We start from the raw sequence: 21,308 nt of genomic DNA on the forward strand, positions 1-21,308 counted from the left end.
CTTCATAGGGCAAATAGATATTACGACCTAGAACAAAACAGATATGTCTAACTTATCGATCGGAAAACATACACACCATTTTTATTTTTTTACAATTGCAGTGAGGTACTGTATCATGTTTAAATAGACAATTCAACCTCTGACATTTCTGCGAAGTAGTATACCAATTGCCATAACTCATCAACATTTTTGAGAGTTAGGGAAAGTGGGTCACTAGTAAGAAAAGCACCACTGGTATACAAAAGCGAGAATTTTTCATTCCGCCATATTAACACGGAAACATCGTAAATTGTGTTTTTATGTCTGTAACTAGTTGCTTGACAAAGTCCCAACATTTCATAAGGATACTTTTTTTTTTAACATTTTAGACCCGTTAGTGCAATTAGGGTTAATGGACAGTAAAGTACATCCTATTTTATCATATCTTGTCTTGTCTTGAGCAAAGGGCAAAAAAACTGTACCTAGGTGTAGCTGAGATTCCTTTGTTATGAGCTGTGTCACTCTCTCCCATCTTGTCCATCCACGCCCCACAGTTAAAACAATTTCCTCAATAGACAAACCCAGAGTCATCATTCACCTTGACCTCAACATTAAACCCTGGAGGGGAAAGACAACCAAGCCATGAGAAGAAAAAAAATAGCTGATCAACCCTTATTCTGTAAATGAAACACACTCTTAAGTTAATAAAAAATACTTTGGAAAGTATTCAGACCCCTTGACTTTTTCCATATTTTGTTACGTTACAGCCTTATTAATCTAAAATTGATTAAATAGTTTCTCTCTCATCAATCTAAACACAATAACCCATAATAACAAAGCAGCAACATGTTCTTAGACATTTTTGCTTATTTATTTTAAAAAATATATAGAAATATCACATTTACATAGGTACTCAGACCCTTTACTCAGTACTTTGTTGAAGCACCTTGAAAGCGATTACAGCCTCAAGTCTTCTTGGGTATGACGCTACAAGCATGGCACACCTATATTTGGGGACTTTCTCCCATTCTTCTCTGCAGATCCTCTTAAGCTCTGTCAGGTTGGATGGGGAGCATTGCTACACAGCTATTTTCAGGTCTCTACAGAGATGTTCAATCGGGTTCAAGTCCGGGCTCTGGCTGGGCCACTCAAGGACATTCAGAGACTTGTCCCTAAGCCACTCCTGTGTTGTCTTGGCTGAGAGGGTCGTTGTCCTGTTGGAAGGTGAACCTTTGCCTCAGTCTGAGGTCCTGAGCGCTCTGGAGCAGGATTTCATCAAGGATCTCTCTGTACTTTGCTGTGTTCATCTTTCCCTGCCACTGAAAAACATCCCCACAGCATGATGCTGCCACAACCATGCTTTGCCATAGGGATGGAGCCAGGTTCTCTCTGGAAGTTACTCTTGGCATTCAGGCCAAATAGTTGAATCTTGGTTTCATCAGACCAAGGAATCTTGTTTCTCATGGTCTTAGAGTCTTTAGGTTGCTTTTGGCAAACTCCAAGTGGGCTGTCATGTACCTTTTTACTGAGGAGTGGCTTCCGTCTGGCCACTCTACCATAAAGGCCTGATTGGTGGAGTGTTGCAGAGATGCTTGTCCTTCTGGAAGGTTCTCCCATCTCCACAGAGGAACTCTGACAGAGTGACTATCGAGTTCTTGGTGTCATGACGTTGCCCTCTTTGGGTACATCGAGCACTATACCCCCGTCCCTCTGCACCAGCCCTTTTCTATGCACCATGCCCCTACCTCTATACTCCTGACACCAGGCTCTGTCAGAAGAGGTCGTAAAATCCTATGAGGAGATCCTCTCCTCATGGCCACAGTATAGAGAGAGAGTGAGTTTTCATAGAGAGGACAAAGGGATTTCTTCCACCTCACAGAACTGGAGAACCGAACAACATTTACGTTCTGGAGAAGGTATAAAAGATCGGTGAAGAATCCAGCTATGAACTGGTCCATTTGGTACAATTTTGTGAAACTCATGAGAGACAATACCGCCACATAACCATGTTTATAGAAGAGTCTCAGGTATGAGACTTACATCTAATGGTTGTATAAAATGAATGAATAAGGATGAAGCTATTTGTGAGATGATGGGATGCTATGTAATGATGTTAATGTGAGAGAATTGTATTTCTGTTTAAAGTTTCACCAAGTCCTTGGCACGCCCCCAGGGGCACAGACAGGACCTGGCGTCATGAGACAGCCCTTTTGATGTTCCGAATAAAACCCCCACCTAGGTTTTATATCACCAGACCAGCTTACCTCAATAACGAGAGGGCCATGGCTTGAGAGGAGACCAGCTTTCCTCGATAACGAGAGGGCCAAGGTTTGAGAGGAGACCAAGCTTACCTCAATTACGAGATGGCTAAAGGTTGCAGACCATGCATTTCTCTTGCTGAACTTTTAACCATACCACGTGGTTAAACTCTTAGACTATCGATACCGACAGAATAAGAACAAGTCTTTGATATTAATTACTAGTCTGCAGCTAGGAATTCGGTATCATTGAACGCGAAGACCGACAACCGCCGAAACAGCTATTCTATAACGACATGAATGAATGTTACTCTGAACTATCCATTCTAACACGACAGAGAGAGAGAGATAGGGCGGACTGACTCTCCAACAGAAACAAACTTTTCAACAGAGATCCCGATGACACACCGAGCGTAAATATATATATTGATTGCAATTGTTCCCGAATGAGTGAGCGTTCATGTGCAAAGGATTAGCATTTCAATTGTTATAATATTCAACTCTGTAGTGTCTCCTCAGTTGACCCCCCACTCCCCTTTTGTCTAACAAGCCGCCATGCCGGTTTAGCCCACTAGGGCACATTCCCCTATCATTTCTTTGTAACCATTGTTTGTTTGTTATGCATTTCTGTGAATTACTTAGTTAGTAAATAAATGATTTTAAGACAATTGTTGTATGGATGACTCATATTGAAGACTGGGTTCGTGCAGATAACCAACAATTTATGACGTTTGGAATGAGACTAACGTGAGGTAAATTGACTAATTTACCTCACTAATTGATCTGATATTAAAATATCTGAAAGTTATATTAGGAAAATTATAACTTTGTAATCTGAATATTTTCCTTGGTGCCCCGACTTCCTAGTTAATTACAGTTACATGAATAATCAGTTTATTTGCGTAATTATAGATACAGAGAGTTATTTGATAAATAGGTCTTCAGTTTTAATGATGCCAGAGACATGACATCTGTGCCTCGACACAATCCTGTCTCTGAGCTCTACGGACAATTCCATCGACCTCATGGCTTGGTTTTTGCTCTGACATGCACTGTCAACAGTGGGACATTATATAGACAAGTGTGTGCCTTTCCAAATCATGTACAATCAATTGAATGTACCACAGGCGGACTCCAATCAAGTTGTAGAAACATCTCAAAGATGATCAATGGAAACAGTAAGTACCTGAGCTCAATTTCGACTCTCATAGCAAAGGGTCTAAATAATGATGTAAATAAGGTATCTGTTTTTTATTTTGAATACATTTGCCAAAAGTTGAAAAAAAACTGTTTTCACCTTGTCATTATGGGGTATTGTGTGTAGATTACTGAGGATTATTATGTTTTAATCCATTTTAGAATAAGGCTGTAACATAACAAAATGTGGGGGGGAAAAAAATCAAAGGGTCTGAATACTTCTTCATTCTAAAACAAGGAAAATCCTTTCCTACGTCCCCATGAGCTCAAAGGCTATTCTGGGGCTAGGGTTAGAACTATGGAATTCGAGTTAGGGTAATCGGTTAGTTGTTAGGTTTAGGAGTTAGGGTTTGGTCTAGGGTTACGGGTTAAACGAAAATAGGATTTTGAATGGAAATACATTTTAGGTCCACACGAGGATAGAAGAACAAAACGTGTTTGTGTTTAAGAATTTTAAGAAACTTGAAGCTCATTTACAGCAAATCTACACAATTGAAAAACTCTAAAATGCTATTTGGAGAACAGAAAAAAACAAGCAGAAATTAGCCCAACCATTATCACATTGGTTGCTGTAGCTTCATTCACCTCGTTCGATCTAAAAACACGTAGCCTGTTAGTTATACAATCAGGGGTTGGAACCGGTTCAGGGAACAGAACCGAAAACCATAAAATAACAAACATTTTCAATGAACAGAAACGGAAACGAAAGTGGTTCATACGCTTCTGGAAAATAACCATTATTTTAAAACATGGGAAGCGGTTAATTAAGTTTTTTTTATGTTCCAAGCATTTTTTTCCTAGTCCCACAAAAAAGCAACGAAGTGCCTCTGCAAAGGCCTCACTCTGTCACTCAGAAATGTATTCCGGTATCTGCCTGCAAGCTGAAAATCTTTGCCAGTGTGTGCGTGTTTAGGCTACCTGCCCCTCCCCTCTCCGACGCCTAGGCCACTGTACTGACGTTACCATAGGCCACTGTACTGACGTTACCATAGGCCACTGTACTGACGTTACCATAGGCCACTGTACTGACGTTACCATAGGCCACTGTACTGACGTTACCATAGGCCACTGTACTGACGTTACCATAGGCCACTGTACTGACGTTACCATAGGCCACTGTACTGACGTTACCATAGGCTACTGTACTGACGTTACTATAGGCTACTACTGACGTTACAAGTTTGGTTCAGAAGATAGGAGAGATTTTAATTAGCGAGAGAAGAATGGATTAACTTTTTTCAATGCTAGTTAAGGATTATAGGCCTAGTTATCACCTTTCACGTTGGATTTATTAACTACAAAATCTTAAGATGTGTTTTTCAATTCTGGTGCCGCTCTTTACACACAAGTTTTTTAGCTAGCTAGCTCACGCTTGTTAGCTAGCTAGCTCAAAGGACATTCAAAGTTCCTCCATAGAAGCCGCTCCTCCTAGTTATAATACTGTAGACCTAGATAATGCATGTCATAACAAGATGCCCAGCGCTTCAAGCCTCCTCCTCAACCCTCTCTCTCCACCTGTAAAATTTCAGTTGTATCTTGCGTCATAGGCTACACTTGCCTGTCCATCACGTATGTAAATAACTAGCATGCCTGCTCTATTGGCACTGATTGGTGAAGTAATTTAATGAGCTAAATGTTCAAAAAAAACTGTTGATTTCACAGGTTAATAAAGGAACAGAAAGGAACAATATAAACCAAGTTTTGTAAAAAAAAAAAAAAAGTACCTTTATTTAACTAGGCCAGTATGTTCAACTAGAGGTTGAATCGGTTCAGAACTTTTTTTTGCTGGTCGGAACAGTGGTACGGTATGAAAAAAAATAGTAGTTCTGTTCAGAACGAAATGATTGGAAAATAATTAGCCGCTACACATTAACTCAGTACTGGGATTAAAAACTCAAATTGAATACGCACAGAGGGATCTGTTAGCAACAAAAGTATTTTATTAACCAAAGGTACACCCATACATTTGCTTTACATAACATTTTTTGTTGTCGTTTTATAGCTAATTTCCTGAAATTCTACACATTTTGCCATGTGGTGGGGAGACATTTTTGCAGTTTTAAAAGCTAATTTCCAGCAAATCTACATATTTTGACATGACCTATGCCATGTTAATATGATATCTGAATGAGGGACCCCCTAGAGGTCAGGGCCCAGTGTTCTCGGTCGGTAATTCGGCTATGATTACTACAAATTTAGATTGCTGGCTAGACTAACTAGACTATTTGACCAAAACTGTTAACTGACATGGGCTAATTGAGTGACTGCCAGTGAGTCACATATAACAAGAGGGAAACTGCTGATGCACAACCAAGTTTCGAAACTGCACCTTGTGTATTCTACCATTCTAACTCTCAGCAGTAAGTTGAGTCCAAAATATATATTTTTTATTCAATTTTAATCCAGACCTCGGTGTCCACATATGTAGCTACTGCCCTGTATGCCATCATCTGTCATGTTGCGGTCTATCTGTGATCCAGCGTTCCTCTCCCTGAACTCCACCCCCTGCATGTGATGCGTCATCGCTTCATGGATGACATCATACAAGGGCTGGATCTGCAGTGGTGACATTGCAAATCCACTTTGATATGTACAGTCAATAAAGACAAGTCAAATTCATTAATAAAACATTTCCAAATGTCCTGTCTAAAAGTGTGTGTGTGTACCCAGGCTCCGGCAGGCTGTGGCTCGGACATGTTTGTGGGGTACATCCTGGACACAGGGAGCATGAGAGCGTTGACACTGTCAGGCACCATGTTGCAGTAGTCATGGATGCACTGCAGCCACCACCATACTACCTCACAGCAGTTTTAGCGAGTGTCAAGTCCCCTGACACTGCAGGTTGGGGTTCAGGTCACACCTCAGGCTGCTGGCGAACGCCAGGATGAAGTTCATGTGGGAAAAAGTGATGGATATAAGCTATTAGATAAATTCAAGCAATCATCTGTGTAAACCAGATGAAGGTCTATTGACAAACATTTATGTGAGATCCATTCAATTGTTTAGCAGCATCCAAAGTGCACTGTGGTTTCTTACTTTTTATGGATAGTTTTATTCTCCATGCACATGGAAACTTTATGTGTGAGACATAACTGATCTTCCTGTCACCAGAAACAGACCTCGCAGCACAATGAAGGTGTCCTGGCCCCAGCAATGGAAGATCCCAGCTGCAAAATGAGGGAAACCTGAACGTACCAGAAAGACAAACATTAATATCAGCCAACTAGTAACTGAAAGATAAAGGAAGGGAGCAACATTATGTGGATGTATCTATATCTCTGTAACAGTACAGAGAGGGGGATTTTCCATACCCAGAAGGGCAGAAATAAAGTTGTAATGAATTGGATTTGAACTTGATTGAATTGAAAGCCTTACCTGAAGCCAGTGAAACACATCACTGCTCTTTCTCATTGGTGATATCATTGAGACGGTATGGCACGTCGTGCAGCGTGGGTGCGAGGGGGGCAGGGCCAGGTGCAGGCCCACAAAACACATCTGTACTGAGCCCAGAGCTAACTGCTTTACCAGGGTGGAACTAGTCTGGATAAACCTTAACACACAAATATTACAAACTGAAGGACTGCCCATTAACTTAGAACAGCAGTATTTTTGTACTCTGGTCACGACTTGTCTCATTGACAAATTCAGATTTTTCTATTTTATTTATGAATAGGAATAGCAAGTTGTTATTAAACCCAGTTTACATTTGATTGATGGTTGTATAGGCCCCAACAATGATGGAGCCAAAGTAGCATGGCACCAGGTAACGAGTGATGTACAAGGGATTTGTGAACATAGCCTGGAACCACTTACCCACATGGAGGGACAACACGAGACATATCATTTAACTGCAAAACAGTATTTGTTTATAGTCACTTACCTCCAGTCTAAATACACTGAGTGTACAAAACATTAGGAACACTTTCCTAATATTGAGTTGCACCCTTTTGCCCTCAGAACAGTGTCAATTCATCAGGACATGAACTCAACAAGGTGTCAAAAGCATTCCACAGGGATGTTGGTCCTTTTTGACTCCAATTGCGTCAAGTTGGCTGGATGTCCTTTGGGTGGTGGACCATTCTTGATACACAGGAAACTGTTGAGTGTGAAAAACCCAACAGCGTTGCAGTTCTTGACGCACTCAAACCAGTGGGCCTGACACCTACTACCATACCCCGTTCAAAGACACTTCACTCTTTTGTCCTGCCCATTCACCCTCTGAATGGTACACATACTGTACACAATCCATGTTTCAATTGTCTCAAGGATTAAATATATATATTTTTAACCTATCCCCTCCCCTTGATCTACACTGACTAAAGTGGATTTAACAAGTGACATCAATAAAGGATCATAGGCTGACCTGGTGAAGCTATGTCATGGAAAGAGCAGGTGTTAATGTTTTATTCACTAAGTGTATACAGTACATAATCAATACAACACAGATGCAGAGATTGTGTGTGATGAGGTGGTTCGTTTTGTTAGGTTTATAAAAGTCTAGTGCTTGGTATGGAGGTAGATGACCATTTACCAGTAGAAGACAGCCAAGTCTTATGGTAGTTACTTATGTGAATGAATAGGCCCTATGTCTGCAATGCATATGTCAGATATTGTATGGGCTGAGATTCATCACAAAAACAACCATCAACCAAGTAAAATAATGTTGTTGAGTAAGTGCACTGCACGGGGAGTAGTGAGTATGGCTGGTGAGTTGGTGTCAGGCACACTACCTGTCTTGTAGTGATTACAGAAGTGAATGAGGCGTCTCCTCAGAACCCCCACCTGCTCCTGGAACTTGGGGTCCAGGACAACATCGATTACAGACTACGGCCATCAGTACATCTGTAAACTACAGTTTGTAAATTGTACTTCAAATCAGATAAAAGTTTATTGGTCACGTACACAGATTTGCAGATGTTATCACAGGTGCAGCAAAATGCTTATACAAACATAATCCCAAAAGTTTTTAAAGAAATAAAAATCAAGAAATATCAGAACGAGTAATATCAGTGTCTGGAATATATATACAGAACCAGTCAAAGGTTTGGACACAGTGAAGTGAAGACATCAAAACTATGAAATAACACATATGGAATCATGTAGTAATCAAAAAGTGTTGAATGAAAATATATTTTCGATTTTATATTCTTCAAAGTAGCCACCCTTTGCCTTGATGACAGCTTTGCACAATCTTGGCATTCTCACAACCAGCTTCACCTGGAATGCTTTTTCAACTGTCTTGGAGTTGCCACATGCTGAGCACTTGTTGGCTGCTTTTCCTTCACTCTGCGGTCGAACTCATCCCAAACCATCTCAACTGGGTTGAGGTCGGGTGATTGCGGAGGCCAAGTCATTTGATGCAGCACTCCATCACTCTCCTTCTTGGTCAAATAGCCCTTACACAGCCTGGAGGTAGGTTGGGTCATTGTCTTGTTGAAAAACAAATGACAGGCCTGGTTTTCGTAGCATTTCGCTACACTCGCATTAACATCTGCTAACCATGTGTATGTGACAAATACAATTTGATTTGCGCTTAGTTGAACTATCACTCAGAATTCTGTGGTAGCCATGCTGGTTAAGTGTGCCTTGAACTCCAAATAAATCACTGACAGTGTCACCAGCAAAGCACTCCTACACCATCACACCTCTTCTTCCATGTTTCAGTGGGAACTACACATGTGAGATCATCTGTTCACCTACTCCCCACCAGACTAATGTCAATTGCTCATGTTTCTTGGTTTCTTATTGGTGTCCTTTAGTAGTTGTTTCTTTGCAGCAATTCGACCATGAAGGCCTGATTCACGCAGTGTCCGCTGAACAGTTGATGTTGAGATGTGTCTGTTACTTGAACTCTGTGAAGCATTTATTTGGGCTGCAATTTCTGAGACTGGTAACTCTAATGAACATATCTTCTGCAGCAGAGGTAACTCTGGGTCTTCCTTTCCTGTGGCGGTTCTTATGAGAGCCAGTTTCATCATAGCGCTTGATGGTTTTTGAAGAAACTTTCAAAGTTATTGAAATTGTCCATATTGACTGACCTTCATGTCTTAAAGTAATGGACTGTTGTTTCTCTTTGCTTATTTGAGCTGATCTTGCCATAATATGGACTTGGTCTTTTACCAAATAAGGCTATATTTTGTATAATCACCCCACCTTGTCACAACACAACTGATTGGCTCAATCGGAAAGAAATTCCACAAATGCATTCCAGGTGACTACCTCATGAAGCTGGTTGAGAGAATGCAGTGTGTGCAAAGCTGTCAAGGCAAAGGGCAGCTACTTTGAAGAATCTCAAATACAAAATATACTTTGACTTGCTTAACACTTTTTGGCACTACATGATTGAATGTTATTTAGTAGTTTTGATGTCTTCAATATTATTCTACAATGTAGTAGGTGTCCAAACTTTTGACTGGTACAGTATATACATATGTTTGGTATACTCAGTGTATGTATGGTGTGTAATGTGTATAGACAGTAAATTAATAGAAAAGGAGTGTACAGCAATAGTTATATAGGATGAGCCATGACTTGTAACCTTCATGTCATGTGTATCATTTGTCTCAGAATAGAAGTGCTGATTTAGGACCCGTTTAGATCATATTATACGGACACATGGGACACTCCTACTCTGAGACATTTGATACGTAGGGCACCTGAGACAACCAATAGGACATTGTATTCTTACTTACCTGGACAATAGTCACACTACCAGAGTGAGCTGTTCAAATGTAATATGCTTAAAATTCACTGCGGTCCTTACCAGTGACGTCAGCCTGCTTCACAATCCTGCTGTCATGTAGCTGGACAGTTCCAGTAGAAGAAAGAAAATGGTACTAGCCATGCCTTAGAAAAGGAATATAACTCATGTACACGTGTTTAGACTGAAGTGACCCAAGCACAAAACCTCAGGTCTAAGAATAGCCCTGAGTTATCACACAGTAATCCCAGTGTTCTCATGCCTTAAATTAAATTGCCCATTGTGTACAAGCCCATTGTGTACAATCACATGCCAGGCATATACAGAGACACACCTGTAACCCTAGCTGGGATGTAAAGTTGTAATTCTATGGTGCTGTTCTCATGTTACCTGGATGTGTTCTCTGATCTCTGTGTGCTTAGGCAGACTTGATGCAGTTCCTGTCTTTCTGGTTTGACACAGAGATCTGATCCACTCCACAGTCCTAGCCTCCAGAACCACCACCTCTTTTTGAAAGATTAAAAAAAAAGTACTTAAGTAGTGGTGGAAAAAAAATACTAAAATCAGTATACTTGAGTAAAAGTAAAAGCTATACATCAAATTCCTCACATTAAGCAAACCAGATAGCATTTATTTTTTATATTTTTTAATTTACAGACAGGGGCACACAACATTCACAAATACAGTATGTGTTTAGTGATTCCACCAGATCAGAGGCAGTAGGGGTTACAAGGCGTTATATTGACAGGTTGGTGAATTGATCATATCGTTGTCATGGGTAACGTCCAGGAACATGGCGTGGGCGATAGAGGGCACTAGACGTCTGAGGCTGAACGAATGAGCCCACAGGCTCTCCACCAAATGTGTAGACCAGCCTGCCCTCCACGTGACAGTCCCCTGCACTCATGGCCTCTGAGGAACAGATTGAGGGTGAGCGCGAGAGAGAGCGAGGATATTGTTATTGTAGCAACTAGATAAAATAGGCAAATGGTTATAGCCAATATGGTCTATGCAGTGTTTAATAAGAAAACGCAACCTGAATGAATCTGTCAATTTATTCATAGTTCACTTGAAATATTACCACCAAGGGTCCATTTTAGCCAAGAGGCGATCAATTGCAGATTCATTTAATTTCCTGTGTATCAATATTTCATAAGGCATCTCATACCATTAACAAAGGCAATACCCAACTTCACGAACACATATCCATGTCACATGTTGAAGCAAAACAGAAACAGTGAACATTTATTTTTCCATTTCTTATGTAGTCTGGTCCCAGATCTGTCCAGACATTGTCCAGCTCCTTGCTGCCCGTGAACAGCTCAGCCACCATATACAGGTCCGGCTTCAGCTAGCAAGTTCTCTCCAGCATGTACTACATACAGCACAGCCACACCACACCACACACAGGGCAGGGCACACAATGCAACATGGGCAATGTTGGTGAATGGAGGAATAGTGAGATAGATGAAAAGAAGAGGAAGAGGAGGAGAGAAGAGGATATAGAAAGAGAGATAGATATGAGACAAGAGAGGAGGCGAGGGAGAGAGATGGGAAAGTGAAGGGGTACAGGCTGGGCAAGAGCGTAAATATGAAAACGACAGAGCGGAGGGGGACGTGTCAATTACCAGGCAACAAACAGGTTAATAATGGTGGGAATTGGCCTGATAAAAAGGGGTGTTGGGAAATGTAGTAACAAAATCAATTTATATTTAAGTGAATGTGCAAAGGTAGTCTGGTGATAATGGAAAATATAGTTATACACTTAATATACAAAACATTAAGAACACCTGCTATAAGTGCCTTTGAATGAGGTATGATAGTAGGTGCCAGGCGTACTGGTTTATGTCAAGAACTGCAACACTGCTGGGTTTTTAGCCCTCAACCGTTTCCCAGGTGTATAAAGAAAGGTTCACCACCCAAAGGACATCCAGCCAACTTGACAACTGTGGGAAGCATCAGAGTCAACATGGGCCAACATCCCTGTGGAGCACTTTCGACAACTTGCAGGCTGTTATCTTAGCAAAAAGGAGGGGTGTTCCCCGTACAGTCCTACACCCCGATAGGGAAGTGGCATCGCCTCTGACCAGACTATCACATACAGGTTAGGTCTGACCGCCTTGGCTGCTGCCAGCATCGCCTACAGAGACCACCACATCACAGTAAAGCCTTCCTGGGGCTACAATTTGTTCTTAAATACTGTGCTGTGGAAGGGGGCAAATACTTTATGTACTTACATTTACTTGACAGCATTTGTAATTGTTCATAATGCTCTAATCTAGGATGTTCCATAGTTTTCCTGCCATCTTGTGTGAATGTACTAAGGGCCCCCTTTTCTAGAAAGGCTTCAATGTTTTTCCCCTCCAGCAAGAACAAGAGGACAATGTTGGCCTAGTAACACCTGTAATACTCAGTACATTCAATTTAAGAGTATCACCAGGATATGCAGATATGAATGTGTGGATCTACAGTCAGATCAGTAGACTATATCTTGGTCATGCAAGTGCAGCGGAGCGGAGTGACAGTTGTCCAGGCGTATGCCTGTAAATTGTTAGGCCGTGATCTCTGTGTACTACTTCATGTGAGTCCACAGGTAAGGGCTGCCTCCCACCAGCAGATCAGCCCCAGGCTGCCTCCCACCAGCAGATCAGCTCTCCCCTCAGCAGATCAGCTCTCCCACCAGCAATCAGCTCTCCCACCAGCAGATCAGCTCTCCCCTCAGCACAGCTTCAGGCTGTCTCCCCCACATTTCTCAGGGAAGGTAAATCTTTACCACCCTTTTTTGGAATAGACTGGATATGACAATTTTAGGCCTATAACTAGGCCCCAGTTACAATAGCACTTTCAGCTGACCTGGAACCTAAAACTACTGAACTATCAGCTGACCTGGATCCTAATACTGCTGAACTATCAGCTGACCTGGAACCTAATACTGCTGAACTATCAGCTGACCTGACTCTGCAAAGTTCCTCAGGGGGTCATATGATGTCACCCAGCTGTTGTGGGCCATGAAGTGTCTGTCTGGCTCATCAGCTGCATTTCCTTGTCAAATTCCAAATGTCCTCAGGTGAAATATCTGCACACCACTGGATGTTTCCCGGTGATAGGTCCCAATTTTGGCTGGTGGTCCGCAAGGTGTTTGTAAACTACATTTCCCACAATGCAGTTCTAGCACTCAACATTAAGCTCATCCCTCCAGGTTCCTCAACCAGTTACAACACTCCAGGATGGATCAGGGCTCATTACTGTAACAAGCACAGGAGTGACAAACATTTGTAGATCCAACACGAGTGACCAGGCAACGCCCAGCTCAAGATTACTGGGAGCATTTTCGTCAAGGTATTCCCGCTCCTCTAAAATGGGTCTAAAGCACCCTTAGACATAAAGATCGTAATTGTCTTAGAGAAGGTAGCATACAATATCAGAAAAGGTGATTCGACATAGTTAGCAATCACTCTGTAGGTGCGGTTCTACTGCAATAATGGAGTATCCAAAAGCAGACATGATTTGTGGCCACAGATGATTTGTTTACATTTCTACTGTTGAGGCTAAAGGGAGTTGACGTAGGCATACAGCTCCATCTAGCGGTCACGTCAGGGACAATAGTTGACAACTGTAGCATTAGCTTAACCCTAACCCTTTTCCTAACCTTAACCTCATTCTCCTAACCTGCTACTTTAATTCACCTAAACTGCTGCTTTAATATCCTAAGCAGCTGTGGTGACAAATCGCACCCCTAAACCTCCCCACGCCTCACAATCATGTGATTCGCAAACATTCAATGAAATACTTCACTCAGTGTAGTCACTCCCACTAAGTCCAACTTTGAATTGTTGCTATGCCATGATTTGCGCAACAGCCCTGGGGACGAGGTTAGATGGTTCCTCACCCTGAAAGTAACCTATGGGCCAGGAGAAACTAATCCATGGTTGACATGGGTCTATATCACATCATTATTATTGCAGTTGAACTGACCTGAGGTGGTGGATGTAGGCCTAGAGGAGAATGGTTAATGGGCTCTCCCCAGCTGAGCTGGGTGTTTCCATTCTGTGTAGGTGAAAATAAACTTGAACATTATTGGTAAACATGAATAGGAATAAGTAGACCTTGTCATTTCTAAAAACATGTACACTCGTTTGTCCTAAATAAAATACAGGCAGTTGACAGACATCTTTGAAGGTCCTCCACAGCTTTAGCCAGTTGGAGTTGGGGACGTCCATAACACAGCAGAGACAACCCAAGAAACCATTCTCGTAACATGATTCTGCTGTGCTATGGAGGTATCGCTGCAGAAAGAGGTCAAGACAAAGTATTCACAGAGAAGTGACAGGTTAGCATCCCTGAAGGGCTATAAAGTCACCTTCAAGTGCACAATGTAATGAATGACAAGAATAAAATAAGCAACAAAACTTTACAATATACAAGTTTATTTTTAATGAACTCTTCAGTGGTTGGTAGTCACAGCACAGCTCGCATGTATGAAGCCACACGCCTATTTTACAAGATGGGAAATTTAAAAAGGAAAAACAGCAAAAATGTAAACCAAAAGAGGAGACGGCCAACAGTCCAACTACAAGCAACTTGTTTTCTTTGCTACAGTATCCTTAAAAAGGCCACCGAAATGCATAAAATGTGTTTGATGCAGGGACTTTATTTGATGGTGGCTGACATCAAATACTCCTCACATGGCATTGACAGTGCATGTAGACATTGTAAAAAGGACTGGGTTAGCAATACCTAAGATCTTTTAGTGACAACACCTTGGCTAATACTACGGCTTTAAAAACTGAAAAAAAATGAACAGCACTCGTCCAAAGTTACTGAATACAATGTGTGAAATGTAGTGAAGCAATTATATTATTCGTATCTCACAATTACCGTGAACACTTAAAACTGGAAAGAAAAAGCACTGAACACTGCCAGCCATTCCCTTTAAGAGAGAGGCCCTTTTGTAATCCAATGTCTTTAGACTATAAATGAAGAAAATAGTTAAAAACACACTTTTTTTGTCCTCTGGAGTTTGTATATTTTTAATAGTAACAGACGGGAATCATAAATGCATGCCATGTGCTGGTCTCAAACGATACATACAGGTATATACAGCATCACTCAGTACCTGCTAAAACGAAGTGAGAAATACAGAGTATAAACCAACGACTACAACCTTAAAGAAAAGAGGAGGGAGAGGGTCGGTGAAAGGGGTGAGCGATGGAAAGATGGAAGAGGAGTGAAAATCCTACTAGTGATGGACTCATCATTAAAGCATTTTTATTAGAAATAAATGCATATTGCACATACAGTGAAAGCTTAAATTCCACCAAGTCCACCTGTTCTGTAAAGCGATAATTCCATTTACCTCTGAGGGAGACACACAAAGGTACAGAAATGGAAAGGGGGTGAGTGGCGTGGATAGAGGTGTGTGCGCGTGTGCTTGTGTGGTGTGTGTCGGGGGAGGGGGGGCTGCACGCACTAAGACGGGAGGTACCACTGGGAAGTCTTCTGCTGTGAGACAGAGCCTGACGCCCTCTCCCCCAGAGGTCCTCTGGGGGAGAGGGGGTCAGAAAGAACAGGACAACTACACATCACACAACCCTTGTATGTGGGTCGAGGAATAAACAGGAAATGGAAACAAAAAGATCAAATAAGAGTTTGTGGCACAAATAAAATCAGGTGTGAAATAACTGTCCTTCTGTGACAGCCAAGAGATCGATACAAGTGTTTTATGTACAACTAAGGCTTATTGGTTAAATAGTTGAGCCCGCAAATGCTTTTGCATGCCGTTCACAACCCTATCCTTTGCTGATGTAAACTCAGTGGTTCTATCTGGAGAGCAGCCACAGGTTGAAGTGGAGAATAACCTAATGGAGAGAGGGAGGACATGGAGGATGCTGTGGTGGTGGGAGAGGAGGGACAGAAGAGCTGAGGGGAGAAGGAGTCTTCTCGTTGCTGATGTCTTGCAATTAATACCTAAAAGTTGCAAGTCCATTAGTCACTGCCATGGAGGAGTGGGTGGGCACAGGAGGGTCTGTTCTACTTGGAAAGCTTGCTAATGACTCGAATAAGAGCTCCGTTCTCGTCCTTTAGTCTCTGGTTGTCTGCTTTCAAGTCTGGTAGCGTCTGGAAGAGAACAAAAGAGAGAAGGAAACGGGCTTAGAGACATGTCACCATAGAGACACGTTGAGGTTTACCAGTCAGCCCAGTTCTAGAAACTGTTAATTGCAGTGTGTCATCAGCATCTTTGACGAGCCACAGTCAACCATTTTTTCCCCCTTGTCATTTATTTTCTTCACTGAGAATGGAGCAAGCACACCCCGGTCGAAAGTCTCTGCTAAATAGCCATGCAGAACAGGAGAGGCGGCTCCACTGGCGCCCAGGAAAACATACTCTTCAAATACACAGCACAAATCCTGGCAGCACAAACAATGCTCCTTTATTTGAAGCATACAGGGCCAGAAAAAAATGCATGAGCAACAAACTGCTGCAGCATCAAATAATGGCTTGGCAATCGTTCGTTTTGTCTTTGTGAGGTAGACTTACCACATGTAAAGCTAACACCATCTCGCAGTCAATACCCAATTCTGCCCTGAACCAAATTGCCAAACTAACTGGTATAAGAAAATAATTGCATTACCACATCTGCCTTAATACAATGAGAGCAGTTACGTTATTCACTAACATAACTACACCACTGCCTGTCATCTTGGTCACGGTTTGTGAGTTTAGTCTGAAATTGAAACAATAAAATGACTTAATACAAGTCCTATGCCACTCATTAGGGTCATTCTGACTAGATATCTGAATAATGGATACCCTACTGGTTTAACTATTTATCAACACAATGTGCAGTGTGATGCCCAAGTGTTGTGGATTAAGAAATACTACCCAGTTTGTTTGACAAATGAAAATATAACTAATCACAATCAGTCATAGATTATCATTTACAGGTATAATTCCCTCAATATCAATTAAAACCATACTGGGCTAAGCAGATTCATAAAGCCATGCAGTACAGCATTGCCTGGGCCAGAGCAACCATGGCAGATTACCCAGTCCCTCTTGAAACACTTCAGCACTCACATAGGGAACAACTCAACATCCAGGGAGATCAAAAGCAAAACTATAAGGCATTATATTACAGATGACAATCAACCAACCTGAGGTTCATATGGTATGTAATGGAAATTGAAATCATGAGCAAGAGCCAAATTAATATGTCTAGGTCACTGGGAAATTAAATAAGACCAGGTGTAAACCTGCAGTATAGGGGTGACTCAGTCTCAAAGCTGGGTTGATGTCATCTATAAGACTCAATTGAAATGGGGGTAGGACTGGAGAAAGACTGAGGGGAAAGGAAATGTGTCCGTCCTGTATAAAAAAAAATGTCCGCCAATTGACGCAAAAAGAAAGCCACGTCATGCAAAGCCAGAAACAAGCCCGAACGAAACAACGGCACTCCTTGATAAGACTTCAAGACTGCACACTGGGGGGAAAAGAACAAAATAAATAAATGGGGCACTCTCCTTTACAGTACATCAAATTATATAGTAAAATCAACTGCATGAAGACCTAATCATGTAGTCCAATATTTATACTTCAGGTGCTGCACTAACAAAGTAGTACATATTTGCTTATATGAAAATTAACTCCTGAATTGATACTTACCTGAATGAAAATAACATTTAACTTTACTGTGAACTATAGGTACTGTAAATGGAAAGTGCCCAGTCAAAACACACTCCCCAATATGAAAACCGGAGAGGTCTGGGGAGGTAAGGGGAGTCAGTCTCAGGGGGAGGAGAGAATCTTGTAGTTGAGCAGGGGGGGGGACCTGCCTGTCTATGGGTGAGGTCGGAGCACGAATGGAGCATGAGAAGGGAGGGTGAGGGGTGAGGAGGAGCGGTTGGGCAGGGCTACAGGTCCACGGAGGGGGGCAGCTGGCTGCAGGCTGACTGGGAGAGCTTGACCACCACGCGGGCCAGGGCCCTATTCTCTGCCTGCAGCCGCTCCTTGACCTGACGCAGGGCCTGAACCTGCTTTACCTCTGGGAGGTTCTGCAGGAAAACCACAACAGAGAGAGGGGGAGAGAGAGCGAGAGAAAGGGTCAAACCAGCAGAGGGCAGAGAAAAAGGGGGAGATGGGAGAGTACCAGAAGGGAGAGAAATAATGGAAGGGGGGGCCAATACAAATTATAGAGAGGATAAGAAGAGGGGGCAAAGAGAAGACAAAACAGAAAAAGGAGATTGTTAGGAAGATGGGACAGAGTTTGGAACTGGAGGAATGACAAGTGTTTTCCAGGCAGGCTGGCATGTAGGAGAGAGCAATCTACAGTAGCATAGTAGAATAGAGCAAGAGGAAAACCGATATGGTCGCTGGGCTGCCTATGACCTAGAAATAGTCACTTCATTAGCAGTGCTGGGAAGAAGGAAGAAAACTTGCTGACTCTGGCATAATGGATTTTGTTGCCCCGTTTCTGGGAACATCCAATCTGACATCTCCTTAGTTAGAAGGGCATATGAGTTACGTCAACATAGATTATATAGAGCATCCCAAAATGTGCACACACACACATATTCAGAACACACACACATATTCAGAACACACAACACAGACAGGATATACTGGGGGCTCAAATCAAACAGCAGCACTATGCTGACTGTCGGTTAGGTTATATAACTACTATGCTATAATTCACAGCAACAGAGTTTATCAAAATGGGACATTGAATTGCCTCCAGCCCTCCTCACATTGGGCCTGTGGCAGAGAGAAAAATAGCAGTCTTTGTGCAAAAACGCTAACCTGTATAGTAACTGTTCAGCAATACATTTCAGCAGGGCATACTAATCTAGTACAGTAATGGTCCAGCTAAAGTATACAGTATGTTTAACAGAATATTGACTGCTGTTCCTGATCTTAAAGGGGCAATATGAAATTATGTCACTCACAACCTTCTGGTGCCCTACACACAAATAGGGCCATACAGCCAACTACATACATCCCGAGGGCCCAGTCACATGAGACAGTACCTTAAGTTCCTCCTCCATATCAGAGATCTTCCTTTCTAGAGCTCTTCTTTCCTGCAGGGAGGGGGACAAACCGATATTAACCCCGAGTTTAAAGAAAAGGGAGACGAGCATATAAAAAAAAAAAACACAAGACAACCACCACATACAGGCTCCCACAAACTGCTTCAGTTATGTTCCCTCACACCTCGTGGCCAAAACGAAGGCCATACCTCGGCTCCGCAGCTCAGCTGTTACACCCTATTTTTCTTGACTAAAACGAGACGAGGTTCCCTGGGAGGAAAAAACGATAACTATTACAAATTACTTGTCATTTTAGTCAACAAAAATGTGATGAGACTCCTACGTGACTAATGTACATTTAATTTGACACGGCACGGGGACCACGGCGCTAATGTCACAACATTCGGCAGTCAAGTGTCACCTGGCTTCGCATCAATTCAAAAGATCAACGAGTGACTGAAGTGACCACCTGGAGCTGTGTGGGAGAGCTGGGCAGATCAGCTTAATCAGCTGCAGACCGCGGAACATGAAACACGTCAATTCTGCCAATGAGAGGACTGCATTAAATATTCTGCATGCATACATGCTGAGGATTGGACTTGTTTGTAGAATTGACATCTTTCAGTTGCACGGTCTGATTGAGCTGATCTAGCCAGCTCTCCTCCCACTCAGCTACCCAGGTCACTACAAATCACTCGTCGATCTTTTGAACTGATGCGAAGCCAAGTGCGAGGACACTTGACTTGTAACTAAACAACTAGAAACAGTAAATGTTTACTCAATCTCATGTTGGCTATTTTTGCTTTGATCACATCAGAGCCTCCATTTTCCCCTTTTCCCTATTATTCATCTGTGTTGCTGCTCATGCGCCACGGTGCTCAAACGCAACTGGTTGCTTTTTTCCTGTGGGAGAAACTAATGCTATTTGTTGAATATTAGAAGTACGGTAATACTGCTGACATTTCTGGAAAGCTCAAATTCTCCCCTTTTCAAGAAACCACAGTTTTTTTACCCTCCTTGACGGTTATGATGGGGAGAAAAATCAGTTGTAAATTGTTTAACCTGTAGCCAAGGCTTTATAGCCTATATGGTTAATTATGGCTGGCATTAGTTACAATCTGCCACAATCAATGTTAGAGGAAGCCTACTTATTTAATAGAAGAAAAAAAAAATGCACCGACTATGTGGCTAAAATGTGACTAAGCCTAAAAAGGTATTTTAAGACTAAATTTAAATTGACACTGTCTGATAGTAAAACCTAGCTGCAGTTATATCCAGTGACGTGACGGTGGAGATGAGGTGGTAACGTCAGATAACAGAAGCAGGTTGAGGAGCTTCATGAAGAGAGAGAGGCGAGAGGGTGAGGTACACACGCATGACTGTGAAGCATGTCAAAGCCAGAACCATGGAGACTAATCTAAAAGACCTAACAAGTTTAGTGCTGCATGTCCCATCTTCTCCTGATGTGGTTATTTAAACATGACAAGTTAATGAAATGACACATGGGTAATCGTCAGCCATACTGGCAGGCACAATGCAGCTAAAATAAAAGCAGTTGTCTTCGTTTACAAAGGCAGACCCAAGCTGTGAAGGTCTGCTGACTTTAAGGAATGCCAGGGGAAGGCCATCTAAAATCCGGTGACAACATGGACTTTAAGCAGACTAAAGCAATTGAATAGGGTATGAGTAAATCACTCATGGGAGATGTTGGGAGTTCAGTATAAAGGTTTTTTTCTTGGCCACCATATGAACTACATATGCCCGTTGTTGTTAAGATGTTTGGGTCAGTCGTTAAGGTGCTGTTTCGATGGGGTAAATTTCACGCCAAAATGTATAAAATAAATCGTGAACTTGAAAAATAAAGTTGAGAATGTAAACATATATTTGAGGACAGTTTAAATAATGGATGTTGAAATCAAAAACCCAACAAGACATCAAAAGAAAAACCAAAACTTGTAAGCAAATAATTTTAAAGCGAGAGCAAAACTATGACAAACAAACCATCTACCTACTTAGGTAAACATAATTACTTGTTGCACAACGTTTGGCGCAGGTGTACGGCGAACCAGTTACCAACACCTGCGCCGAACGTTGTGCGACAGGTAATTCACATGTTTACCCAAGTAGTAAGATGGTTTGTCATTAAATGTA

General features: G+C 42.0%; 1 protein-coding gene and 1 pseudogene across 12 annotated transcripts in view; both read right to left on the bottom strand.

Annotated features, from left to right (window-relative positions):
* Positions 1-418: 418 nt before the first annotated feature.
* Positions 419-6,605, bottom strand: LOC115180145 (glycogen debranching enzyme-like; annotated as a pseudogene).
* Positions 6,606-14,544: 7,939 nt separating this feature from the next.
* LOC115180350 (protein phosphatase 1 regulatory subunit 12A) overlaps positions 14,545-21,308 on the bottom strand; it is a 69,292-nt gene continuing 62,528 nt past the window's right edge. For 8 of the 12 annotated variants that reach the window (XM_029742373.1, XM_029742381.1, XM_029742371.1 and 5 more), the window contains 3 exons: positions 19,158-19,208; positions 17,967-18,185; positions 14,545-16,251 (listed from right to left, as the gene is read on the bottom strand). In XM_029742373.1, the coding sequence (XP_029598233.1) occupies positions 18,045-18,185; positions 19,158-19,208 (192 nt within the window). In that variant the 3' untranslated portion in view covers positions 14,545-16,251; positions 17,967-18,044. Of the gene's footprint in view, positions 16,252-17,966; positions 18,186-19,157; positions 19,209-21,308 lie in introns of those variants that run through there. The other 4 variants (XM_029742382.1, XM_029742374.1, XM_029742376.1 and 1 more) reach the window with 2 other exon arrangements.

This window comes from Salmo trutta, chromosome 40 (genome assembly GCF_901001165.1).
Source record: "Salmo trutta chromosome 40, fSalTru1.1, whole genome shotgun sequence".
Lineage (NCBI taxonomy): Eukaryota > Metazoa > Chordata > Actinopteri > Salmoniformes > Salmonidae > Salmo > Salmo trutta.